At 40.4% G+C, this 22,874-nt stretch overlaps 3 protein-coding genes across 4 annotated transcripts in view; 2 read left to right on the top strand and 1 right to left on the bottom strand.

The window, feature by feature from the left end:
* Positions 1-4,367: 4,367 nt before the first annotated feature.
* Positions 4,368-5,329, top strand: LOC122043562 (sigma intracellular receptor 2-like). The gene is made up of 2 exons (XM_042604204.1): positions 4,368-4,723; positions 4,969-5,329. Exons 1-2 carry the CDS (start codon positions 4,400-4,402, stop codon positions 5,131-5,133), a joined length of 489 nt encoding a protein of 162 aa, XP_042460138.1. The 5' UTR covers positions 4,368-4,399; the 3' UTR covers positions 5,134-5,329.
* Positions 5,330-7,724: 2,395 nt separating this feature from the next.
* LOC122051818 lies at positions 7,725-10,277 on the top strand. The gene is made up of 4 exons (XM_042613121.1): positions 7,725-7,913; positions 8,004-8,505; positions 9,184-9,369; positions 9,745-10,277. The coding sequence occupies exons 2-4, from the start codon at positions 8,038-8,040 to the stop codon at positions 10,021-10,023; spliced, it is 933 nt and encodes a 310-aa protein (XP_042469055.1). The 5' UTR covers positions 7,725-7,913; positions 8,004-8,037; the 3' UTR covers positions 10,024-10,277.
* A 122-nt stretch (positions 10,278-10,399) lies between these two features.
* LOC122051807 (proline-rich receptor-like protein kinase PERK1) overlaps positions 10,400-22,874 on the bottom strand; it is a 28,343-nt gene continuing 15,868 nt past the window's right edge. For both annotated transcript variants that reach the window (XM_042613109.1, XM_042613115.1), the window contains exons 3-8: positions 12,646-12,732; positions 12,467-12,537; positions 11,726-11,802; positions 11,359-11,506; positions 11,106-11,270; positions 10,400-10,941 (exon numbers count right to left, since the gene is read on the bottom strand). In XM_042613109.1, coding sequence (XP_042469043.1) covers positions 10,642-10,941; positions 11,106-11,270; positions 11,359-11,506; positions 11,726-11,802; positions 12,467-12,537; positions 12,646-12,732 — 848 coding nt within the window. In that variant the 3' untranslated portion in view covers positions 10,400-10,641. The remainder of the gene's footprint in view (positions 10,942-11,105; positions 11,271-11,358; positions 11,507-11,725; positions 11,803-12,466; positions 12,538-12,645; positions 12,733-22,874) is intronic.

Genomic DNA, 22,874 nt, shown 5'->3' with positions numbered 1-22,874 from the left:
TCATGTGGGGATTGTTGGATATTGGGGCCTTAAATGGACCAAAATGATTTAGAGGAAGGAAGCCATCAATTGCTGAAAGTCGTAATTGACTTCAAAATTGAAATCTGCGATTCGTGTAGATAGATTTAGACTATTAATTTGCTCAAAATCGATTAAGGGTGAATAAGAAATTAATGTTTAAAGTCAGCACAAAATAACATTTATTATTCATTAATAAAGTGCATGGGAGAATAGTCCCACATCGAAAATTCTCGATGTGTATTCTCTACTTATTAATGAAGATGTGTTAATTGAGTTAACACAAAAAAATAAAAGGACAGGTGACCCCTTAGCCCAGGGCGAGCAGGTGCTCGCACCTGTGAGCCCGCCACCCGCCACGTGCGCAATGGGCGCTTTGTAGGTGCACTTTGCACCTTAAATTTATGCTCCAGGTGACATTGCAGTGCCTACGTGGCACTCGGGTGACGTGTCAGGCTCGTACCTGACGTGGCAGTACCTACGCGGCATCCTCGTGGGCAAAGGGAGATGACTAGACAGTTGACTTAGGGAATGGATGGCCACCGTTGATCAACGTTGATCAAATAGGTATGATGGATCGCTTGTGATGCGATCTAGAGCGTTAGATCGCAAAGAGTAACGATCTGACGGCCTGGGATGAGACTTGATCTGAAGCATCGAATCAATGGATCCAGATGACAATAGGCGGATCTGAGGGTCACAACTCCTCAGATCTGATGGATGAGATTGAAGTGGGCTTGGTGAAGGGTTACAACCCTTCAGAATAGATGATCTAGATCGATCCAGCCCAAGGAACACATCCACTCACCCAAAGGACACTCAACCTCTTCTTTCAGTATAAATAGAACCCTCCAGATGATGGAATACTCACTCGATCCTCTCTTCTCTTCCTCAAGCATTCATCTCATCTTGTGCATACAAGAGTCCAAGAAGTCTACTAAAAGGTTCGCTGGTCTCGGAAGTCGGAGTGCTACGATTCCGAGACGTTCGTCGTTGTATCTTGGGAACGAATTGCAACAATCCGTTAAGCACCGTAGCGGAGCAATATCGTTTACGGAGATAGTGTCGAACACTAGCCTCGACGATCAGTTTGCATACTCCAGAAACTACCCGGGGGTCAACAGAAAAATCATAAAATATTGGCTCCAATACAATATTAAAAATCAATATTGAATATTGACAATAAGAAAAAAATATAGATAAGTAGGTAACTTACATTGTAAGTTTATATATTGATCAATGATGATATTGATGAAACTAAAATTTCAATTGGAGAATAAACTTTTCTAATTTAATTAGAAGAGATTCAAAGGAGAAGAAAGGAGAAAATTAACGTTTATGATTCATACTTTACTCTTTTGAGTCTTATGACTTCTATAACATACTTTACTCTTTGGAGTCTTGTAATGCCCGAAAATTCTCAAAACTATTTTAGAAATATTCTATGATTTTTTCTGGAATTATTAGATATTTTTCCGAAATTTTCCGAGTAGCGGAAGTAGCAAAAAATTATTAGAAAAGTAAAATGGGTTAAGCGAGAATCGAACCCGGGACCTCTCGGGTCCGCTAAACCTTTAGTTAACCTTAGTAACCGGTGAACCCAGCAGGGCCGTGCTGAGAGAAAGGAGAATCAAAAATATTTATAATTGAGTTGGGCCAAAATACCCACTTAATATAAATAGGAAAACATAAGTTGGGTTGGTTTATTTTATGTTGGTTCGGCAACTTTCTTCTCTTCACCCTAACCTCACCGACGCCACCTCTCCCTCTCCTCCCTCTCTCGGCGCCAACCACAAGGAGAACTAGGGTTCCATCCCTAGGGTCCCAAGGTCACTTTCCGGCGACGATTTCAGCACAAGGACGTTCCCCTCCGCGAGTAGAGCACGTGGACGCGAGCGAATCGTCGAGAAGTCGTCTCCACCAGAATTTCTAGCGATTAGATTTGTAAGAAATCTAGCACACAAGGTAAGAAACCCCTCATCTGCAGTATAAGTAGCTCTCGCATGTTTTCTGTGATGCATTAGATTAGTTTTATTGAATTTTGTCAGCATATAGTGTGTATTTTAACTCTTCTCACAGATTTAGGGATTAGTGAGCATCTCTAGATGGGCCGAGCACGTGTATCCTCTATAGATAGGGGTTTAGACGCTGCTGGGTGCCTAGAGATGGTCTCCCTGATCGCGAGGAGAGTTAGAGAGCGCCAAATACTCGACAAAATGCTTAACACAGCCTTATAATACAGTGGGCATTTAGTTAAATGTCATAGAACATGTTAATTAGCATGATCAGTTTTTATTTTAGCTTTTATGAGACTAGATGTCCAAATGGGTGGGCTCCCACAATCGCCTCTACGTTCAGACAACCTAGTTCTAGGTTCAGATAACCTAGATTCAGCAAAATAGTATTAGCTATTTCAGTATTTTACTTTTCAATAGCACTGTACTGGATTAGATATCCATTGGGTTGGGCTCCCATAGTCGTCCCTAGGTTTAGCTAACCTAGTAAACCCTACTAGATTCGGAACTTGCAATCCCGGGTCTAGTTAGGGATGCGCGCACAGCAATGGACCCAAACAGCATGTTTAGTATTTTCACTTACTATATGTATATGGTTTTCAACCTTTCACAAAGTAGTTCGTGAATTCAGTACAGTCCTAGCAGTAGCTCAGTTTTTAGTATCAGCTTAGTTCTTCATTGATACCATGTGATTGATATCATGTTCAGCTTTAGATATGCCATGATTGTATGCTTATATGTCATGTCATGTTTAGTTTATTCAGTATACTTAGCATATCCTTTCAAACAGCATGATTTAAAATCATATTTGCATCGTATGCATGTTTTAGTGAGGTAGATGGTTTCTTACTAAGCTTTTTAGCTTACAGATACTATTTCCCTTATACTGCAGATACAGGTAAAAGGAAAATGGACTAGCAGTGGAGGCTGGAGGTCAATGCAGATCAAGATGTGTGTGGAAGGAACTTGAATAAAGATCCTAGGGATCTAGTTTTATTTTATTATGCATTAGAACGTGTTCAGTATGCATTAGTACTTATAGCAAGCGTTATCTTATGTTTCTGTTAGTTAGTAAGAGAACAGTTTAAAACCTTGTTAGTTTTGGTTTCCATATGTTTACATGCCATGAATTAGTATTCTATGCTTTAATCATGTTTAGTATGTTAGTCATTACCTAGTAGAATGTTTCTCTTAGCTTTTATGGTGTTGTGTAATGGTTTTGGCACGCATCAGTGTTGATATCAGGGGCCCGATACGAAATCAGAAACCCCTGATCGATCAGCAGACCGATCAGGGAGTCTCTGATCGGTCGGTAGACCGATCAGGGAGTCTCTGATCGGTCGGTAGACCGATCAGGGACCTGGTTTCTGCGAACAGAAGCTTTCTGTTCGTTCCCTGATCGATCCGTGGATCGATCAGGAGCTGGGTCGCGAAAAAAAAAATGGCTCACTGATCGGTCAGCAGACCGATCAGTAAGCCACTGATCGGTCTCATTGACCGATCAGGGACCAGCTGGATCGGTCGGCAGACCGATCCAGCAGCGTACAGGATTGCAGCGTAGTTTATGGATCGGTCGGTTGAACGATCCGGAGTTTCCTACCGTGCCAGTATCAGTAGATCGGTCTGTGGATCGATCCGAAGTTTATTATCAGTTGTAAATATCTTCCCTAATATGTGTACAACTCCTAGGTACACCCAGGACACTAAGTTAAACTTTACAGCATTTAGTTCAGTAAAATCTTAAATTAGCCAGTTTTCATTCCGCATTAATAGTCCAGCACAGCATAACTGTAGCGACCGGCCTCGCAGCCTAGCTAGTAGGAGGCGGGTCGTTACAAGTCTTATGACTTCTATAAACAAATTAATAAAAAAAGAATTGTACAAATAATAAAATCTTGGAAAGAGAAAAAAATGATCATTTACCTTCCTTTATATATATATATATATATATATATATATATATATATATATATATATATATGGTATTTAAATTACTCTATATATATATATATATATATATATATATATATATATATATATGTGGTATTTAAATTACTCGTGATTTGATCATCCATCAAGATTTATTTATATTTTTAAATTTATTTAAATAGTCTATGTGAAATTTTTATTAGATTGGATGTTAGTTAGAAGAGTTAGGTAGATTATATATATATAAAAAAGTTATATAGTAAATTTTATATATTAAACTATACACACAAGACACATATATTACCGCATGATGGGCCGGGGGAGGAGTTGCCCGCAGTCCGGCCCATTTGACGATTCAATGTCTAGTGGAAGTCTGGATAGTCGCCCTGTTTATTTTGTAAGAAAGGGTGAGAACGCGAAGAGCTTACACAGGAGAAATGGGTTTCATATCGGTGCTCGTTGACGCCGTCGTGGTGGTCTTCTCCGTTGTGCTTGCGGTGACGGCGCCATTTTTCGACGCACAGATCTTCCTCCCCGATTCGCTCTATCCGACGCTGCTCGTGAAGCTAAAGCGGTGGTACGCCGAAGAGTCCGGCGACTATTTGATGGCCGAGAAGCCCGGCTTCTTCACTGGCCTCATATGGCTGGAGATCGCCTTCCTCTGGCCCCTCTCCGTCGCCAATGTCTACGGAATCATCGCCCGCCGCCCCTGGGTTGCCACCACTTCCCTCATGGCGGGCGTCAACGTCGCCACGACCATGGTATTCAGCATCCTCTTTATGTCCTAAACCCTAAAAATCGCAGCTTTGCTACTTTCCTTGCTACAGACTTGGAAAAAGTTGTGACTTTAGCACCGATCCAGACCCGTATCCCAACTTCTTCACATTATTCTGGATCGGTGACTCATAGAAAACCGTGTGGAATGTGAATTGATGAGCTTCTTGATTGTTTTTGAACAAACATTTACAGTTACGTTTTGATTAAGAACTTTGTGATCGTTTTTCAGGCGGCCATAATGGGAGAGTTGCTGGGTTCAGGGAAAGCATCAGATAGACTGATTCAATTTTATGCTCCATTCATGGTTTTTGCCTTCTTGGCGATCATACGAGGGCTGCTTCCTCGACGCAACCCTCCTGCCCTTTCAGGCAAAAGCAAGAAGAAGAGGGCCTAATTGCAGCAGCTGCTGGTGCCTCGCGGTGTAGTTGTTCTTTGGCTTCCTGTCGTTGACAAATTACCTGTTGGATTTTATGCTTTATCGATCTTGTCTGTTATTGAGGTTGGAACTTACATTTTTTTGCATATTGAATTGGACCTTATTCGGGGACGAAAATACAATTCTTTAGGTGGTTTTTTTTTTTTTGCGTAATAAAATATAAATGTATTTGTGAAGCTTGCACATTCTTTAGCGCGACTGCATTTCAGGAGTTGCTTGCCACTTGCATTTCATGAGCTCAAACTTGATACAACTCCTTTTTCCTTCAGACATGATTTACTGGAAAAAGTAGTGAAAATTCTCGTCGCATTATTTCCTGTGATTTACTCTTTCGTCATGCTAACGTCTGGAAAATTTTGTCAGTGAATATTACGTATCAAGGTAATAAACTGTGTATTGTGAAATTGACGGTCTTCGTCCGATTTTGTATGCAGCAGCTTGTGCAGTGATAATGCGGCAATTATCTAACAGCAGCTTGGAGGATTCATCGTGCTATCCCCCTGAAGTCGCATATGGGCATCACTTCAACGATTTGCTGGATAGTTGCATATAGTTATTTGATTAGTTGCATATAGAGATTACAATAGGCTTAATGTCTCCGCTGTGATTGTAGATGGACAGCAAAATCTACGTGCGCCATCTAGCGAAAGCAAGTTAATTCTTGTGACCTCTTCTCCGTCCACTCACTGCTTGACCTTTCAACTTCATCTTGATCCCAGCAATAATGTGTTAAACTAGTTGATTGAGCATGGTCTAATCAATGTTCTGTTTCTTTAATCATATTTTGCCACCTTCCTCGGTTCAACCTTTTCTTCTCCACCCTCCTGGAGTCGGTTTTAATTTATCCAGCTTCTAGTGGTAGTATTTGTTTCCCTTGCTTTTGATCTCAGATATAGAATCATTTATTTTCAACGTCATTGGGCAAAATGATGATAACGCTTGTCCCTAACACTCTCGTCGTACTTTGCCGAAGGCCATTATGAGAGAGGTTAATCATGATAACCGGTGAAGCTAGTGCGCAGTGGGAAAAGGACACGGGGACCAAGGATTTACATCCTGACTACCCCACGATTCGAATCCACGATCTCATTCACCAAGTATTTATTTTCAACGTCATGAGCTTGTAGCAGCTTGTCATTCATCTATCTGCCTAGGGCTTGCTACTCTGCTTACTGCTGTTTCTTATCTCTAACAGGAATTTGCATTATATGTGGCTCCAAATAAATCTGGGTATAATCAAAGTATTCAGATTTTGTCCAACTAATCTTGAAATAAATGATATTTTTTCTTGATTTGATTCGTCTACCAAATAAATTTGAATTACAATTATACAATCAATCTCTAAAATATCAGCGAGTCCCTGCTGTAAGAGTTAATCATGTAAAGGCGGCTGATGATGTATTTTGGCTCCTCTTTGGTATTCAGGATTCTCTGAATTGTAACTCCTGATCCGTTCTTGGACCAGAAATTGTTAATAAGTGGGATCTCATGAACCCTACTTGTATAATAGATAGGGTCCATGAATTTTCACTTATAAATGAAGTAATCCATCCTCTGAACCGCACTTTGCGATTCAGAGCATCCGACCCCCCTCTTTGGACACCACCTCATGTTTGCTTTTCAGCTTACAGTTCTGCGAATGGTCCCAAGTGCTGTGTAAGTGTGTTACCAGGGCTGGAAGAACTTGGACAACTCCAATTTAGGGGAAGATAGTGATTGGCAATTAAAAAATGCTCAAGTAGTGTTGTTTTCATAATTTATTTATTTTCCTATTTAACATGATCTGTTTTCCCTTCTTTTCCCTACCAAGTAGGTGGGAATGCCTTCTTGCACAATTTTTTCATGGCATATGTATTATGGTGTTATTATATATATACCTAACTCCACTTATTCCAATAAATATATATATATACCTATTCCAATTATTAACTCCTTTACCCGAATTTCCCATTGTATTTACTATGCTAACCTCGTGCTCCGTCCCTTTCATATTTATATCATCATTCATCAACCTCCAAAGGTAAAGTTAACAACACCCAAGATCCAGGATATAATTATGTAGCGATTAGGTTCTTTAGATGGTTAATTAAATATCTAAAGATAGTTATGATGGATTGTAGGAATTTTTTTTCTTTAGATAAATCTTTCTATGAGACAGAGCTCATTAAGAGTTTAATTTATTAATTTCAAAGTGAATTTCTCTCACTAGAGTAATCAATCATCCCAAACTTAATTAATTAATTAAGTTGAATACCTGTCAACTAAAACTAAATAAATAAATAAAACAGCACTCCGCCGACACTTCCAATTCCCCCACTCACGAGAGTATTCTCAGAATCTTAGCGACTGCGTGTCAACAACTTGCCTATTCACGCCCAACAGGAAACGGGTTTAGTGATCGCGTGCCATGATCTTTTAAATGGCATAAATGATAAATGGGATCGCTTCTGCGTTGTTCCTTTTTTTGTAAGTTTTATTATATTCGAGGTTTGTCATCGAGGGTAGACAGCGGATCCCGTGGGATGTTGTGAGTTGTGACCTCTTATCCCTCACTTGTTCGTTTCGCTCTTTGGTAGTGCAGTGAGAGCTCAGCTTTTCCTTTTTCAATTCCTTGGCTTCGCGTCCGAAGCAAAGCTCGAATCTTTGCCTGGAACTCGTAATGTTGCCAATGGTTGATTGTTCTGAAATGTTGCAAGAAATCCACGTTCCCTGATCTTACGGTTTCTTTCTCACGAAAGGTTCGGAGTTTTATGAAAAAAAATTTGGTAGTTTGCTTCAATTTGCTTTAGGATTTATGCTGAAAGTTCCAAATTTGACAATTTTTCAAGCTATTTGCGAAATCGAGTAGAGTGAGATACTAAGATGATGCACACCAAGTCGGAGTCCGATGTTACGAGCTTAGCCCCGTCCTCCCCGCCTCGGTCGCCGAAGAGGCAGACCTACTACGTCCAGAGTCCGTCGCGGGATTCTCACGATGGCGACAAGTCGTCGTCGATGCAGGCGACCCCTGTTTTTAATAGCCCGATGGAGTCGCCGTCGCACCCTTCGTTTGGGCGCCATTCGCGGACCTCTTCGGCTAGCCGATTTTCCGGGCCCTTCCGGTCCTCCTCGGGCCGGAAAGGCGACAGGAAGAGAGTAAACGACAAGGGGTGGCCTGAGTGCAATGTGATCCAGGAAGAAGGATCCTATGCGGACCTCGATGACGAGAAGGGGTTAACGCGCCGCTGTCAGATTATTCTGGGTCTTGTAAGCTTCATCCTCTTGTTTACCCTCTTCTCTCTTATCATTTGGGGAGCAGCTCGGCCGTATAAACCAGAAGTTGTTGTCAAGGTATGCTTCTTTAAAAATTATTGTGTTTAAATTGTATTGTTGTTGCACTTCGTGTTCCTATAATTTGAAGATATACTCTATTACTTTATTTGGGTGTGTGTATTCATTAATGGTTACTGCAGAAAAGATTACAGCTTGTGAATCTAAAATTTTTGCGTAAGCTTCTTCATTTAGTTGAACTTTGGAAGGGCAGCATTGCCACCCTGTAAAATAATCACATTGCTGATTTGCTTGGAATCTAAATTTATATGAGTAATATGATATGAAATGTTGCTGAATTTGTCATGACCTGTAACCAGTGCAATTATAGAAATCACATTGGAAATTGAAATGGTTTTCTATCTAGTCACTTTCAATTTTTGCAGTTGAAGGACAAAAATGGTTCATCACATAACTTCTAAATTGATATAGCCCTTAATTTTTGCATTTTTCCTTTCCTTATGAACTGCAAATTATTGGTTTGGTGTTGGGCAATATTGCCTTGCATTAGCTAGGAATGTCTAATTTCTATCATGGTCATCAGGGATCATTTTATTTAGGGCATGCCCTAGCAAATTCTGATGCTTATGTAGGTAACTAGGTATTGTGCAAGTTCTATTGTTATGTGTTAAAGAGACTTGCACAACTCTGAACCTGCTGCATGATTTAACATTCCATTAAACTCTCCTCTTAAACCAGAGCTTGTCAATGGATGACTTTTATGCCGGAGAGGGTACCGACATGACTGGTGTTCCAACTAAGATGGTCACTGTCAATTGTTCAGTGAAGATCAGTGTGTACAATACTGCTACAATGTTTGGCATCCATGTCACTTCTGACCCAATCCGTCTCAAATTTTCAGAAATCACAATTGCTACTGGCGAGGTAAGTTTCTCATTGAATGTTGTATTTGATTATATGCAGTATTATCTAATCCTTCAAACTGCATTATGAAGAACTTGAACTGGGACAGTACAGATTCTTTAAGCCATAATGAATGCAACCATTTTGGTCACTGATTATAATCTCTGTAAGCCTTCTCATTGCTGAAGTACAATGGTCAAATTGTATATGAGACCCAAACTAAATCTTCTCTGCCTGTGGATGGTAGTTTTGCCTATTTAATTCTTTTTCATTTAATGTTCGCTATTTATGTCAGGCCACAGAAATGATATGCTTCAAATGTTGGTAACTACAGTTTGCACGACTATAGTTCTTGGAGGAGCTAGTTCTCACGTTTTTTTTTTTTCCTGATTGCAGTTGCAGAAATATTACCAGCCTAGAAAGAGTCACAGGACAATATCAGTTGTCTTGCATGGAGAAAAGGTCCCATTGTATGGTGCAGGAGCAGGCATGGCTTTAACCAGCACCGGTGGAGCTGTCCCCTTAACTCTGGACTTTGATGTCGTCTCACGGGGTTATGTGATTGGGAAGCTGGTGAGGGTGAAGCACCATAAGCACATTTCGTGTCCACTTGTTGTTGATTCGAGCAAAAGCAAACCTATAAGGTTTTCCCGGAATGCCTGCACCTATTTGTGAGCCGTGTCGCCGATATGGCAGCACAAATTCTGTTGTCAAAATGAGACCAAATGAATTTGACCAAAACGAAATGAGAGGAAAAGAAGGTTTTTCACTAATGCCAACCAATGTTCTGGTAATTAATTTGGCTATCCTAAAGAACAGTATTGATTTCTTAGAGTATGCTTGATGCTTTTTGTCAGCAGTCCCCCTTGGTTGTTTAATGATTGTAACAATATTTTTAAAGTTGAGAATAAGTTCCTTTTGTTTGGAAATAGCATTCTTGATGTTTTAGGGATCATCTAACATTCTTTCTGGACTCGAATTCAAAAATAAATGAGGTGCCGTGCTTCTTGTCTATTTGGATTTGACAAATAGCATCAGCAGAACATAGAAATGAACAAAAAATACAAATCTCGCTTTCTTTATATTAGAAATCAATTCAACTGTTGAAGAAATACATTTCCTTTCAGCATTTGATCAGAAAAACATATACATCACAAAAGAAGAATCAAGCTATTAGTCATTTATTGAGTCAGCGAAATGAACATTTAAGAAAAGCTGTCCAGAAGATGAATTTGGTTTTCTCAGCCGTGGAACAAAGGCTGGGATTTGCAGTAGAACTGATGCAGGAGGTTCTTACAAATTGCTGCCGAAACCATAGTAGTTGCCTCTCTTATTTCCCATCTCAATTTCTTGTGTTTGTTGACCTTCACTGCTTGATGCCGACCGAATCTGACCGTATTCACTGGTTGGTGCACTGTACTCGCTGCTAGCGAATTCTTCAGTGGTCATTGCCATTTTTCTGAACTTCATATCCTTGTGCTGATTGGAATCGTAATCAGAGCTGCCGTATGAACTGTAAAACCTGCTGTGACCGGGCCTAACGCCGTTGTTTAAGTCATCAAGAGATACATCACCTTCTAAAGCACGGACGACCTATAGATTACACTCAGTGGTGTTAGTGAAAGGTGGACAACATTGCAGTGACTGCACAATGCATACATCAGATGCAAGCCACAATTTGAAGATGTTATATAATTATAAACTTTCATAAGGAACTTCAAAAAAAAACAAAAAAAGTAAAAGAAAGAGACAGGAACCTGACTCATTCTTGGCCGTCGACGTGCTGAGTGACGAACACATGCAGCAGCACAGGCAATCATGCGGGCCATCTCGTCAGGGTTATAATTCATTCCCAACTTAGGATCAACGAGAGCATCGTCATAATTGCCATCTTCCAGAGCTTGAGTAAGCAATGGCCTTGCCTGAAGTTACAAGAAACAACTGGATAAGGTAAGATGCAAAGAGATGATCAGAACAAGATAAAACATTAATGTAAATATAAATACTAACCCAATCAACCATGCTTTCATCCATGTAAGTTTGGGATTGATCAACAGGGCGGCATCCTGTGATTAGCTCTAGAAGCATTACACCAAACGAGAACACATCTGATTTATCTGTCAGTTTGCCTGAAGATGCATATTCAGGTGCCAGATAACTACAACAAAGCAGTGTCCATAGGTTAAATTGATGTGAAAGAAATTTATGCCACGGGAACTCCACAAAGCATTTAGGTCTTAAAAGATTCCTACTCGCTAAATGGATGCAATGGAAAACACAGGTCACTAAGCTAGACAAGTGTTACAATCACTAGTTGCCTCATTAGATCTAATGTCAAAGGTACATGTTGAAGTGTAATGACAAGTATGAAGCTTACCCAAACGTCCCCATGACTCTCGTGGAAACATGGGTGTTATTATCAGAAGCAAACTTTGCGAGCCCAAAATCTGCAACCTGAAAAACATAAAATGTGTTCAAAATTAGCAAACGTAATGGTTAACTAACTAAAATAAGTTACTTGAAAAAGTGCTTCAGCCAATCTGCTGGCTGATAGGGAGGTTTCAGCTAAAAGCGCTGAAGTTAACCAAATATGTCTGACTGAACTTCCGAAGGATGTGAAGCAAAGAAAGACTTGTCTTTTTTCCATTAACTAAAAGCTTAGTGCACACTTCAGTACAAACCTTTCATTTTTTCAGTTTAAATATAGCATTTTTCAGCTCCTTTTTTCTTATATACCAATTTTCAGCCTCGAAAAAAACAACCAGTTCAGGCCAAGCCAACTCTTACATTCATTATTCATCACTTATCCGACTCCTGAGTCGGACAAATTTCAAGTACAAAGTAGCATGAGATATCCCGTTTCACGTACTACAATTGTTCCTATTGCAAAATAATCTATAGATTATTCAACTAAAATAATAAATCATTCTTCAGTTCATGTGTGAATTTTCACATAATAGTTTAATAACAATTCTAAAGATCCATGTTGGCATGTTTAGCACGTGAGGAAGATTACATGTCAAAGCAGAAGCCATATTCTTTTTTGAAGTTTAATAAACCAAATATTATATTTTTGTCTAAATTTTAATGTATTATCTGACGCAGTAGATTTGTTTACCTTTGCCACAAACTTATAATCAAGGAGAATGTTGGATGACTTAATATCACGGTGAATAATCTTAGGGTGACCTGCGCACCAGAATAATCCTAGTAAGGATTGATACAAAAGAGTAAATCAATTCTACATTGATGAACATTCGAAACAATTGTAACATACAAAATATCAGAATAACTCACAGTCTTCATGAAGATATGCCAATCCCTTGGCAGAACCCAAAGCAATTTTCAATCGTGTAGACCATTCCATGGTTGGTCGGCCTCTTCCTGCAACAGAATTACTTTCAGAAAGTATCCATTCAATTATCTTAAAATAATGCCTCTTCTGCAAAATAACAAAACAAAATCTCCAGTCATATCTATTAAGAGAAAAATCGTGTCTTAGACACTACGAAGTTATTGACTTATATAGAAAAAGATATACAGCATAATTACAATGATACCCCTAGTTATTATGTTATAATATTCTATCACTCCCCCTCAAGATAGAGAATATAGATCATATGTACCCAACTTGTTACATATGTAGTCATTCGGGAATCTCTCAGTGACTTAGTAAATATATATGCTAATTGATCATGTGAGTTGACAAAACTAATAGATATTTCTCCTGATATGACTTTCTCTCTAACAAAGTGACAGTCAACTTTAATATGCTTTGTCCTCTCATGAAAAACTGGGTTCGAGGCAATATACATGGCAGCCTAGTTGTCACATATAAGTGACATTTGTGTAACCTTCCCAAACCTGAGTTCCTAAAGCAACCGTTTTAGCCATATAAGCTCTTGACTAGTATAGTCATAGCCCGATACTCTACTTCTACACTGAATCTTGCCACAACATTTTACTTTTTGCTTTTCCAAAAAACAAGGTTACCTTCGACAGATATACAAAACCCAAAAATGGACCTTCTATCAGTGGGAGATCCTACCCAATCCACATCAGAGTACCCTATGACTCGAGTATGTCCTTTGTCTGCATACAAAAGACCATTTCCTGGTACACCTCTGATATATCGAATAATGCGAGTCACAGCATCCCAATGTTCTTTGCATAGAGAGTTGAGAAACTAACTTACTACACTTACCGCAAATGAGATATCCGGATGAGTAACGGTAAAGTAACTTAGTTTCCCTACTAATCGTCTGTACCGTTCAGGATCTGGAAGAGGCTCCCCCTGATTTGGCAGGAGCTTGACATTATGATCCATAGGGTTGTCGACTGTCTTTGAGTTTAACATTCCTGTTTCTTTCAGATTATCCATTGCATACTTCCTTTAGGATATGACGATTCCCTATTTAGACTGTGCTACTTCTATCCCCAAGAAATATTTGAGTTTGTCGAGGTCTTTTGTTTGGAAATGTTTAAAAAAATATTATTTCACATGTGAAATCCCAAGATGATCACTACCTGTGATGACAATATCATTAACATAAACCACTACGTAGATGCAACCAGTAGATGAGTGGCGATAAAAGACAGAATGATCAGCCTCGCTCCGAGTCATGCCAAACTGTTGAATTACAGTACTAAATCTACCGAACCATGCTCTGGGTGATTGCTTGAGGCCATATAAAGATTGTCGCGGGCGACATACAAAATCAGAAGACTCCCCCTTAGCAACAAAACACGGAGTTTGCTCCATGTAGACTTCCTCAAGCAGATCACCATGTAAGAATGCATTTTTGATGTCCAAATGATAAAGAGGCCAATGGCAAATCGCAGCAATTGACAAGAATAGGCGTACAGAAGACATCTTGGCAACAAGAGAAAAAGTATCCCCATAATCCAATCCGAAGATCTAATTATAGCCTTTAGCGACAAAACACGCCTTAAGTCTGTCAATCATACCGTCTAGACCAATCTTCACCGTATACACCCATCGACAACCAACAACTGACTTCCTAGGTGGTAGAGGAACGAGGTCCCAAGTCCTACTACTCTGTAAAGCACAAATTTCATCGAGCGTAGCCTGTTTCTAACCTGGATGGGCAAAGGCATCACCTGTAGTCTTAGGAAGAGAAACAAACAACAAGGAAGAAAGACAAGAATAATAGAAAGGAGAAAGACGATGATAACTCAAAGAAACATAGTGAGGAGAAGGATTATGAGTGAAACACATACCCTTTCGAAGTGCAATAGGAATATCAGAATCAGGAGATGGGATCGGAAGAAACGGCGAAGGACTTGGCTCCAAAGATGTGTCCACGGCAGTGTCAGTATCGGTCAGCGACAAAGCAGGACAAGGATGATGCTGATAAACCTACAAAGGAGAAGACGAGGCTGGGGATGATAGAGGTGCCTCCGGAGGACAAAAGATAGTAACTGGTGCAGCTGGAGAGGGGGAAACCTCGGACTGGGAAGCGGGAGGCCCAAAAAATGGAACCAAATCAAAGAATGTGACATCAGCAGAGATGAAGTACCAACAAAGAGTAGGGGAATAACACTTGTACCCTTTCTGAGACCGTGGGTACCCAAGGAAAACACACTTATGAGACCGGGGTGAAAGTTTATCAATGCTAGGATCAAGATCATGAGTAAAACATATAGAACCAATGACCCGAGGTGGTAAAGGATGAAAAGGATGATGAGGGTAGAGGATATGATGAGGTATTTTACCCTGGAGAGTGGAGGAAGGCATGCGATTGATGAGATAATACGCAGTAAGTACGGCATCACCCCAAAACTGATAAGGAACATGAGAATGGAGAAGAAGAGTCCGAGTGGTCTCAAGGAGATAACGATTCTTGTGTTTTGCAACCCCATTCTGTTGAGGGGTATGAGGACAAGACATGCGATGAAGTACACCATGAGATGCCAAAAAGGAACGAAACTAAGTAGAAAGATACTCACGTGCATTATCACTTTGCAAAGTTCGAAGAGAAATACCAAACTGAGTTTTGATTTCATGAAAAAAATTTGAAGAATAGAAAACAATTCTAAACGTTCCTTCATCAGATATAACCATGTACAATGGGAAAAATCGTCTATAAAAGTAACAAAATATCGTGATCCCAATGTAGAAGAAACACGACTCGGACCCCAAACATCAAAATGAACCAAAGCAAAGGGGAGTGTAGTCCGACTCACAGTGCGAGGAGAAAAAGAACTAAGAACATGCTTACCTAACTGACACGACTCACAAGACAAAGGCTCTAAGTGAGAGACTAGGATGTAATTGTTTCAACTTATCAAAACCAGGATGTCCCAACTAAGCATGAATAAGAAGTGGAGAAGCCGCCGCCGAACCAACAAGAGAGGGTTGTTGAAGTCGATAAAGTCCATGAGACTCACATCTGAAGTCAATCATCCCCCCTGTATTCCGGTCCTGTAAGAAAACAGACGTTTTATTAAAAGAAATAACACAATCAAGAGACTGAGTAAGTTGACTTATTGACAATAAATTAAAAGGAGCTCCAGGAACATAAAGAACATTATAAACGGAAAGAGACATAGAAGGATGAACAATACCAATACCCTTGGACTAAGTTTGGGAACCATTGGTCATGGTGATAATTGGTAAATAACCAAAAGTAGTGAGAGAAGAAAAATAGAGATTTATTACAAGTGATATGATCAGTGGCCCCAGAATCAAGAATCCAAGGACCTGAAGAGTGAGATATGCCAGCAAAGGAATTACCAGCGTGTACAACAGTAGCAGTGGAATCAGAAGCCTAACGATCCTCAAATCATTTCAAAAAGTCATTATAGGAAGGTTATGGGGTCGGATCCGGTGTTAACTGTGAAGTGGAAGCTAAAGAAGCAACAGAATTCTGAACGATTTGAGCAGTGCGAGGAGGTCGATCATGCGGACCCAGCACTTATCAATCATGTGGACCGGGCGGTGGCAATGATCACACCAAGGACAGCCTTTGCCACCCTTGCGAGGCGGAGGTATGTTGTTGTGTCGATAGACCAAAGCTGACGAGTCAACAGGAACGGAAGGAGGCATCGTCAAGATCTTAGCCGGGACACGAAGGAGAGTTGCCCAGGTATTGTCCATGATAGCTTCTGTGGGGCTGCCCAGGATCTGATCACGAACATGAGAATAATCTGGAGGCAGACCATATAAAGCCAGGGACATAAAAAATTTCTTCCGATTTTCAAGCTCTTCAATAAGACTGGCCGCAGGTGGTAGCAATTCATTGAGTCACAAAGAAGGCTAGAGACCAAACCCCAGATAAGTTGACACTGAATCCTTAATCTGATGGGCACTGAGGATGGTCATAAGATCTTCACAAACTTGATAGAATCGCCGAGAGGTGTTTGTAAAGAGTTGTTGAGCCTATGTCCAAACGGTTTTGCAGGTTTTGTGAGTACGGAAGACATTCCTAAGAGATGGATGGATGGTGGCTCGGATAATACAACACAACTTAGCGTCAACCTTCTTCCATAGAGGACATTCGGCGACTTGAACATCTTCTTCAGTTTGAGTGAGATATGCCTCATAACCTTGTCCAACAAGCCAAAGCTCAATATGAAATGCCCAAGAGACGTAATTTTTACCATCCAACTGCTCGGAAGAGAATGGTGCAGTAATGTGGTTGGTAAAGATTGAGGTATCTGGCTTTGGGATGCCGGATGTAGCCATTGATTAGTTTGGAAAGAACTGTGAAGAACGTCGAAGGAGAAGATGAAGAGGCAACCGGCTATCCCCTTCTCTGGTGAAAACTCCCTACTTCCACAACCACATCCACGGGAAGCCTTCAGAGAGCAGAACCACTGCGGCAACGAAACCCTAGATTGAAGTCGACACTCTTCAACAAGGATCGGGAGTCAGCTTGCGGATCGTGCGCTTGCTGGTCACGTCGAGGGCGATCGCACGATTGTTGGTGAATACGAAGAGGGTGCTGTCAGGGAGGAGGTGGAGAAGAGAGAGGAGTCTATGAGGAAGAAATCACCGGAGGGGGTGCAGGAGGAGAGTGGATCGGGCTACCAACGGCCGGCGAGGGCGAGGGCGAGGGCGACGGCGAGGTCTCCAAGGAAGCAAGATCCGCCACTAAAAGTAGAAGTAGGATGACGATGGAAGCGACACCGTGGGTGGGATCGGGGTCTGGGACGGCGCATCGGGAGGTGGAGACAGAGGGGTTTTGTGCGGTGGAGAACTCACTGGAGAACAACTCTGATGAGATGAAGATCGAAGCTCGCCGCTGCCACCAATCGTTGTGGAAACCCTAGCCCTTGCAACCCGCGCTGGCGAGAGCAGCATAGTAGCCACGGAAGGGGAGAAAACGCCGGAGAACCCCTCCAATGAGTTGAGCACGATCTGGGATGTCTTTGTCGTCGCTCGCATCCGCCGACACTCGTTGTCGCTGGAGAATCGCGGAAGAGAGCAAGGGGGGTTGCGGAGAAGAGAAAACGCAAGAGAGCGACGGCATAGGAAATTAGAGTTTTCTTTTAACCTGGCTCTGATACCATGTTAAGAGAAAAACCGTGTCTTAGACACCACGGAGTTATTGACTTATATAGAGAAGGATATACAGCATAATTACAATAATACCCCTAGTTATTATGTTACAATATTCTAACAATATCAATGATAGAAGTTATTTTCTAAGCCGCATGAATTCTAGAAACTGAACAAGAACTCGAATAGGAAATACAACCCTAAGCACAAAGATCTAGTAACATCGCATGTGTAGCATAATAAAAACAATGAAAAAATTGTAGTAAGGACGATAAAACATGAATGCAAGAAGAGACATTGTCGTAGAGCATCATCCTCGAACCGGAAAAAAATCTTCCGAAGGAACTAGGGTGACGGCGCCAAAACTCTTTGTTAATGGGGAACGAAAGAGATGTCAAGATACTCTAATTCAACGGGGACCTCTCCCTTATATTAGAATTCAATTCATTATCAATCATAGATGATAACGGATCGAGCTAAAGAGTTCTACACATCCAATAATCTGAAACCTAATAATCTCAAGTTAGATCACTTAAATGAGTTCGGTTTATATTACCATATACAAATTACATTAAGCCCACCTTAAAGAGATTAAATCCAACAATCTCTCACTTGGGTCACATGTGATGTGTATATGATATACGAATATAACTTTAATTGATATCAAACTGTATAGGTACTGTATACCTGTAAACAATTTGGTCGATTAACTTCAATGGTATAGAATTAAAGATGTCATAACTACTATATATGACAATAACAAACCTCAACAGTAATCATAATACTAATATCATTAGTGACATATATCAAGATGTGGATGTATAGTATGAAAATTAAATAAAATGTGATCAATACATGTTACTTTCCAATTGGTCCTGACCCAAAAGGGTCTGATCATATTTGCAAATATTTAATATTAAACTGCAATAGCAAATAATGATCCAAGCCTTATGATTTTAAAAGGAATTTATATCATATTTACAAACATCAAATGTTAAACTGCAATAATAAATCATGATATTTTATTTAGAGTGTCAAACAAACATATAAATATTCATTAATGTTTTGAACTTTAAGTACGTATAATAATCAAAACAAAATATGTCTTTATTAACATAGAACAATAAAATAAATACAAGCTCCCACTAGATGAGTATTTCTTCAAGAATTTTATTATCCACAATGTAAGATCCAATAATTAAATAATAAGTGTTATCAAGGTAATAACCTTATTAGATTTTTCAAGAATTTTTAGAAATTTTCTAGGATTTAAACGGAGTCCATATAACACGTTTAAGGGGATGAAATGATCGGGCGTAGAGAAAGCCTGTTTAGAATAACCATTTAAGTGGGAGTTGATTGAAGAATTAACTTAAGGTTTAATAAATTAAACCCTACTTATATAAGTTATATTAAGTGCCCTAAATCATTTGCCGAAGCTTCCTCCTCCCTTCCTTTCTTGCGCTAATTCCCCCCGCCCTCTCCCTTCTCCCCGTGTCACCTTCTCCTCTCCACCGTTGCTTCTCCTTTCCTCATTGCCCACGCCACCGGCCACCACAAGTGCTAGCAAGCCAATGGCGACCTTTTTCTTCCTCTCGCATCACTACAACGCCCCAATTTGCCACCTCTTCCTCTTCTCCATCCGAACTCTCTTCATCGCCGACGCAAATCCACCACCGCCAACTGCTAGGGGCCTTTATCAGCTGCTGTGGGCCGACACCGGAGCATTGGCATCACCGTTTTCCCCTGCGAGCTATGCCCTAGCTTCCATGGCCGATGCTAACACCCGATTTGCCGACGCCGACCCCCAATCCACTATCGGCCGAGGGTTGATGTTCTCCTCCTTTGATCGTCGAGTTCTGTTCGGCCTTTGTCCTCTACGAGTCGTCTCCGCTGGTCTCTCCATCCACGAGCAGGGAGCTGTTGATTCACAGTCGCGGCCTTCTCCTCAATCATGTCGCCAGTGCCGAGCAACCACCACCAGGCTCTCATCTTTCTAATTCATCACTGTCATCTCCTTTCGATGTTGTGCCCTAGAGCCCATCGGTGCTCTGTCCAGATTCGGAGGGGGGGGCGATCAAAGACACCATCTCTTCTTCAGATTCGAAGAGGAGAGCACCATTTCTAGCATAGCAGCATTCGGGTTTCATCCTAGAGGAAATTACAGGCTTGGTTTTAGGTAAGACATGCTTGGCATTTTGATTTTCGGGTTGTAGAGATCTGAATTCTGATTTTTGAATGGGAAGTTTGTGCTAACTAGGTTGGTCGATCATTGTAGCTTCGGCCTTGGATTTCTGTCAGCCTTGCTCCGGCCACAGTAGCTCCACCAGCAGCTAGTCCGGATGGGTGTCTCAGGTGACCACAATGAGTTGCCACCATAGAAGAAGTTCGATGTTTGATTTAGGTAACGAACTAAATCTAAATAGATTAATTAGTTGATTAATCTACATCTCATTGATAACCTTGGATTGATTTGGAATTTATAACATGTTGATGATGGAGATTTGATTTCACTTTCAATTGTGGATGAATTTGGAATTTAGTTACAGATTTGGATTCATTAGTAATCATTTATTTGGGGAATTGTTAAAGAAGATTATGTTAATAGAAATTGATTAAGTTGTGGTATAATTCTTTATTAAAGGATTTATGGATGAGTTGTTCCATGAGTAATGAATTAAATGATTGGTTAATTCATGATTCATGTATAAACCTAATCTAATTAGGTTGTAGTATGATTAAGATTAATTGGGGGATTAATCAAAAATCATATTCGATTAGAGTACCATAAGTAGATTGGGGATTTTATTTAATTATTTACTACATATGTGATTAGCTAAACTGTACATCATGTAATTTGCAAGACGTTTATTCGAGACAAGCATCTCGATGTGGGATTATTTAGCACGATCGACAGATAAAGGCGAATATTTCCTGCTTTATTTCTTTAGTTCTTTGACCCTAGTACATGAACTATATATTCGGATAATTGCTGTACTACCTTGATTCCACTCGTATTTTTCTTGAGCTTGATATTTATCCACTCAATCTTTGAGATGATTGTTATAATGGTCTATACAGTCTCTCGTTGTCATCTATGATATTTAGCAGATATTAGATACTAGGTACTAGATATCATGTTTACTTGCTTTGATTGTTGTTAATTTACATACCTTATTGAGCATGCTGGCTTCCTGTAGCATACCTGATTTATGTTTATATATATATATGATGATTGTTACATCTTATGTATCATATCATTGCATGTATGTCAACGACAAATTCTCCCTTGTGGTCGAGAGAGTCGTTGACCAGCGCCGCACACTCAGCCACCCATGGGTAGTGGTAGCTGGAGCAGATGTCGCTTGTCCTGTCATGCTCCCACTCGGTCACTTATGGGTAGTGATAGCTAGAGATGCGAGCAGCAGAGACCCCATTGCTACGTAGCTAGTTAGCTACTCAGCACCTGTCCACTCGGTCACTCGAGAGTAGTGGCGGCTGTAGTGAGTACAGTTGTCATTGATCCGGCCTCTCAACCATACAGAGGTCGTGGTGCAGAGGGGTGGGCGGGGTGACCATCCGTGGATACGCTATTGTTATTATACCTGCTGATGCTGTTGATTGCTTACTTATGCAATTGTTTTATTATATCCATGTGATATGCTTTCATATGCTGAGTTATATACCTGTTGCATGTGCTTAGACACTGACTTACTTATTAATAGTATGTATATACCTCACATGTTATCCTTGTTGTTATGAGCAGTACTTGTAGCAGATCTTTGCTAATCCTGACCTCTATTACTAACCTAGGATATGATTTCAGGTATGGACATTTAATATGTATCTGTTATTTTTCCTACAAGACTATATACCTTTATATCTCTAGTTCTTTATTATGTTCATGCACTATCTGTCTATTACCCGCTGAGTCCCAGCACTCACCATCTCATGAACTGGTTTATTTCGCCAGGTAATAGGTAAAGGATTTATGGAGTCGCTTGGATATCCTGTTCGTCAGTCTCATGTCACATCGAGCGACTTCTTCTGTTATTGCTTTCGTTCGTATTATTGGCTTTGGACTTATTCATGTATATGTATCTTTTGTATGGAGGTCAGCTTTATAGTTTCGTATATTTGGTTTAATATGGTCGTGTCAAGCCGAGTCGGCTCGCAGTTAGTTATATTGTGGTTTTGTGATCGTTATTTTGTGACTTCTGCTGTGTTTTGTTTCAACCGTGTGGATTATTTATTAACTGCGTGGTTGTATTTACTTCCAGCGGTGTGGGCTGCTTATAAACTGCGTAGTTGTATTTACATCCAGCCGTGTTGGCTTTAGTTTGCTTGTGAGTAGCCTTGTGGCAATGTATATTAGTTTCATTTGTCACTGCTATAGGAGAGGTGTTGTCCGATTTTCGTCGGACAACTTTACCCTCGGGGCGTGACACACAACATGCGCATGAAACACTTTAGGCACCAAGCCCTTGGTGAGTAGATTTGCCAACATAGAATATGTGCTTATGTGCTCTATTATCATTTGATGATTCTGAACTCTTTTCTTTAACTTCCAAAAACTTGATGTCGATGTACTTGGACTTCAACAACTGCGGTTGTTCTTGGCATAAAGTTCGGCGGTTTTATTATCATAGTTGATCCTCAATGGTTTGTCAATGTCATCAACGATCTGTAACGCTGTGATGAAATTTCACGGCCAAATCCCATGATTGGATGTTTCGTAGTATGTTATCAACTCTGTCTCCCTAGTAGAAGTGGCCACTAGCATCTGTTTGGCGCTCTTCCAAGATATAGTCCTCCAACCAACATGAAAATATACCCTGAAATGGACCTCCTACTATACAACCATCTAGCAAAATCGGAGTCTGAATATCAATTACCACCAGGTGATCTGACCTCCGATACATGTGCATATATCCTTTAGTTTGTTGCAAATACCGCATCACTCTGTTTACCGCTTTTTAGTGCGACGATCCTTGGTTACTTA

This window comes from Zingiber officinale, chromosome 1B (assembly GCF_018446385.1).
Source record: "Zingiber officinale cultivar Zhangliang chromosome 1B, Zo_v1.1, whole genome shotgun sequence".
Classification (NCBI taxonomy): Eukaryota; Viridiplantae; Streptophyta; class Magnoliopsida; order Zingiberales; family Zingiberaceae; genus Zingiber; species Zingiber officinale.
Note: the sequence above shows the minus strand (reverse complement) of the source record. Positions and strands in the feature narration are given on the sequence as shown.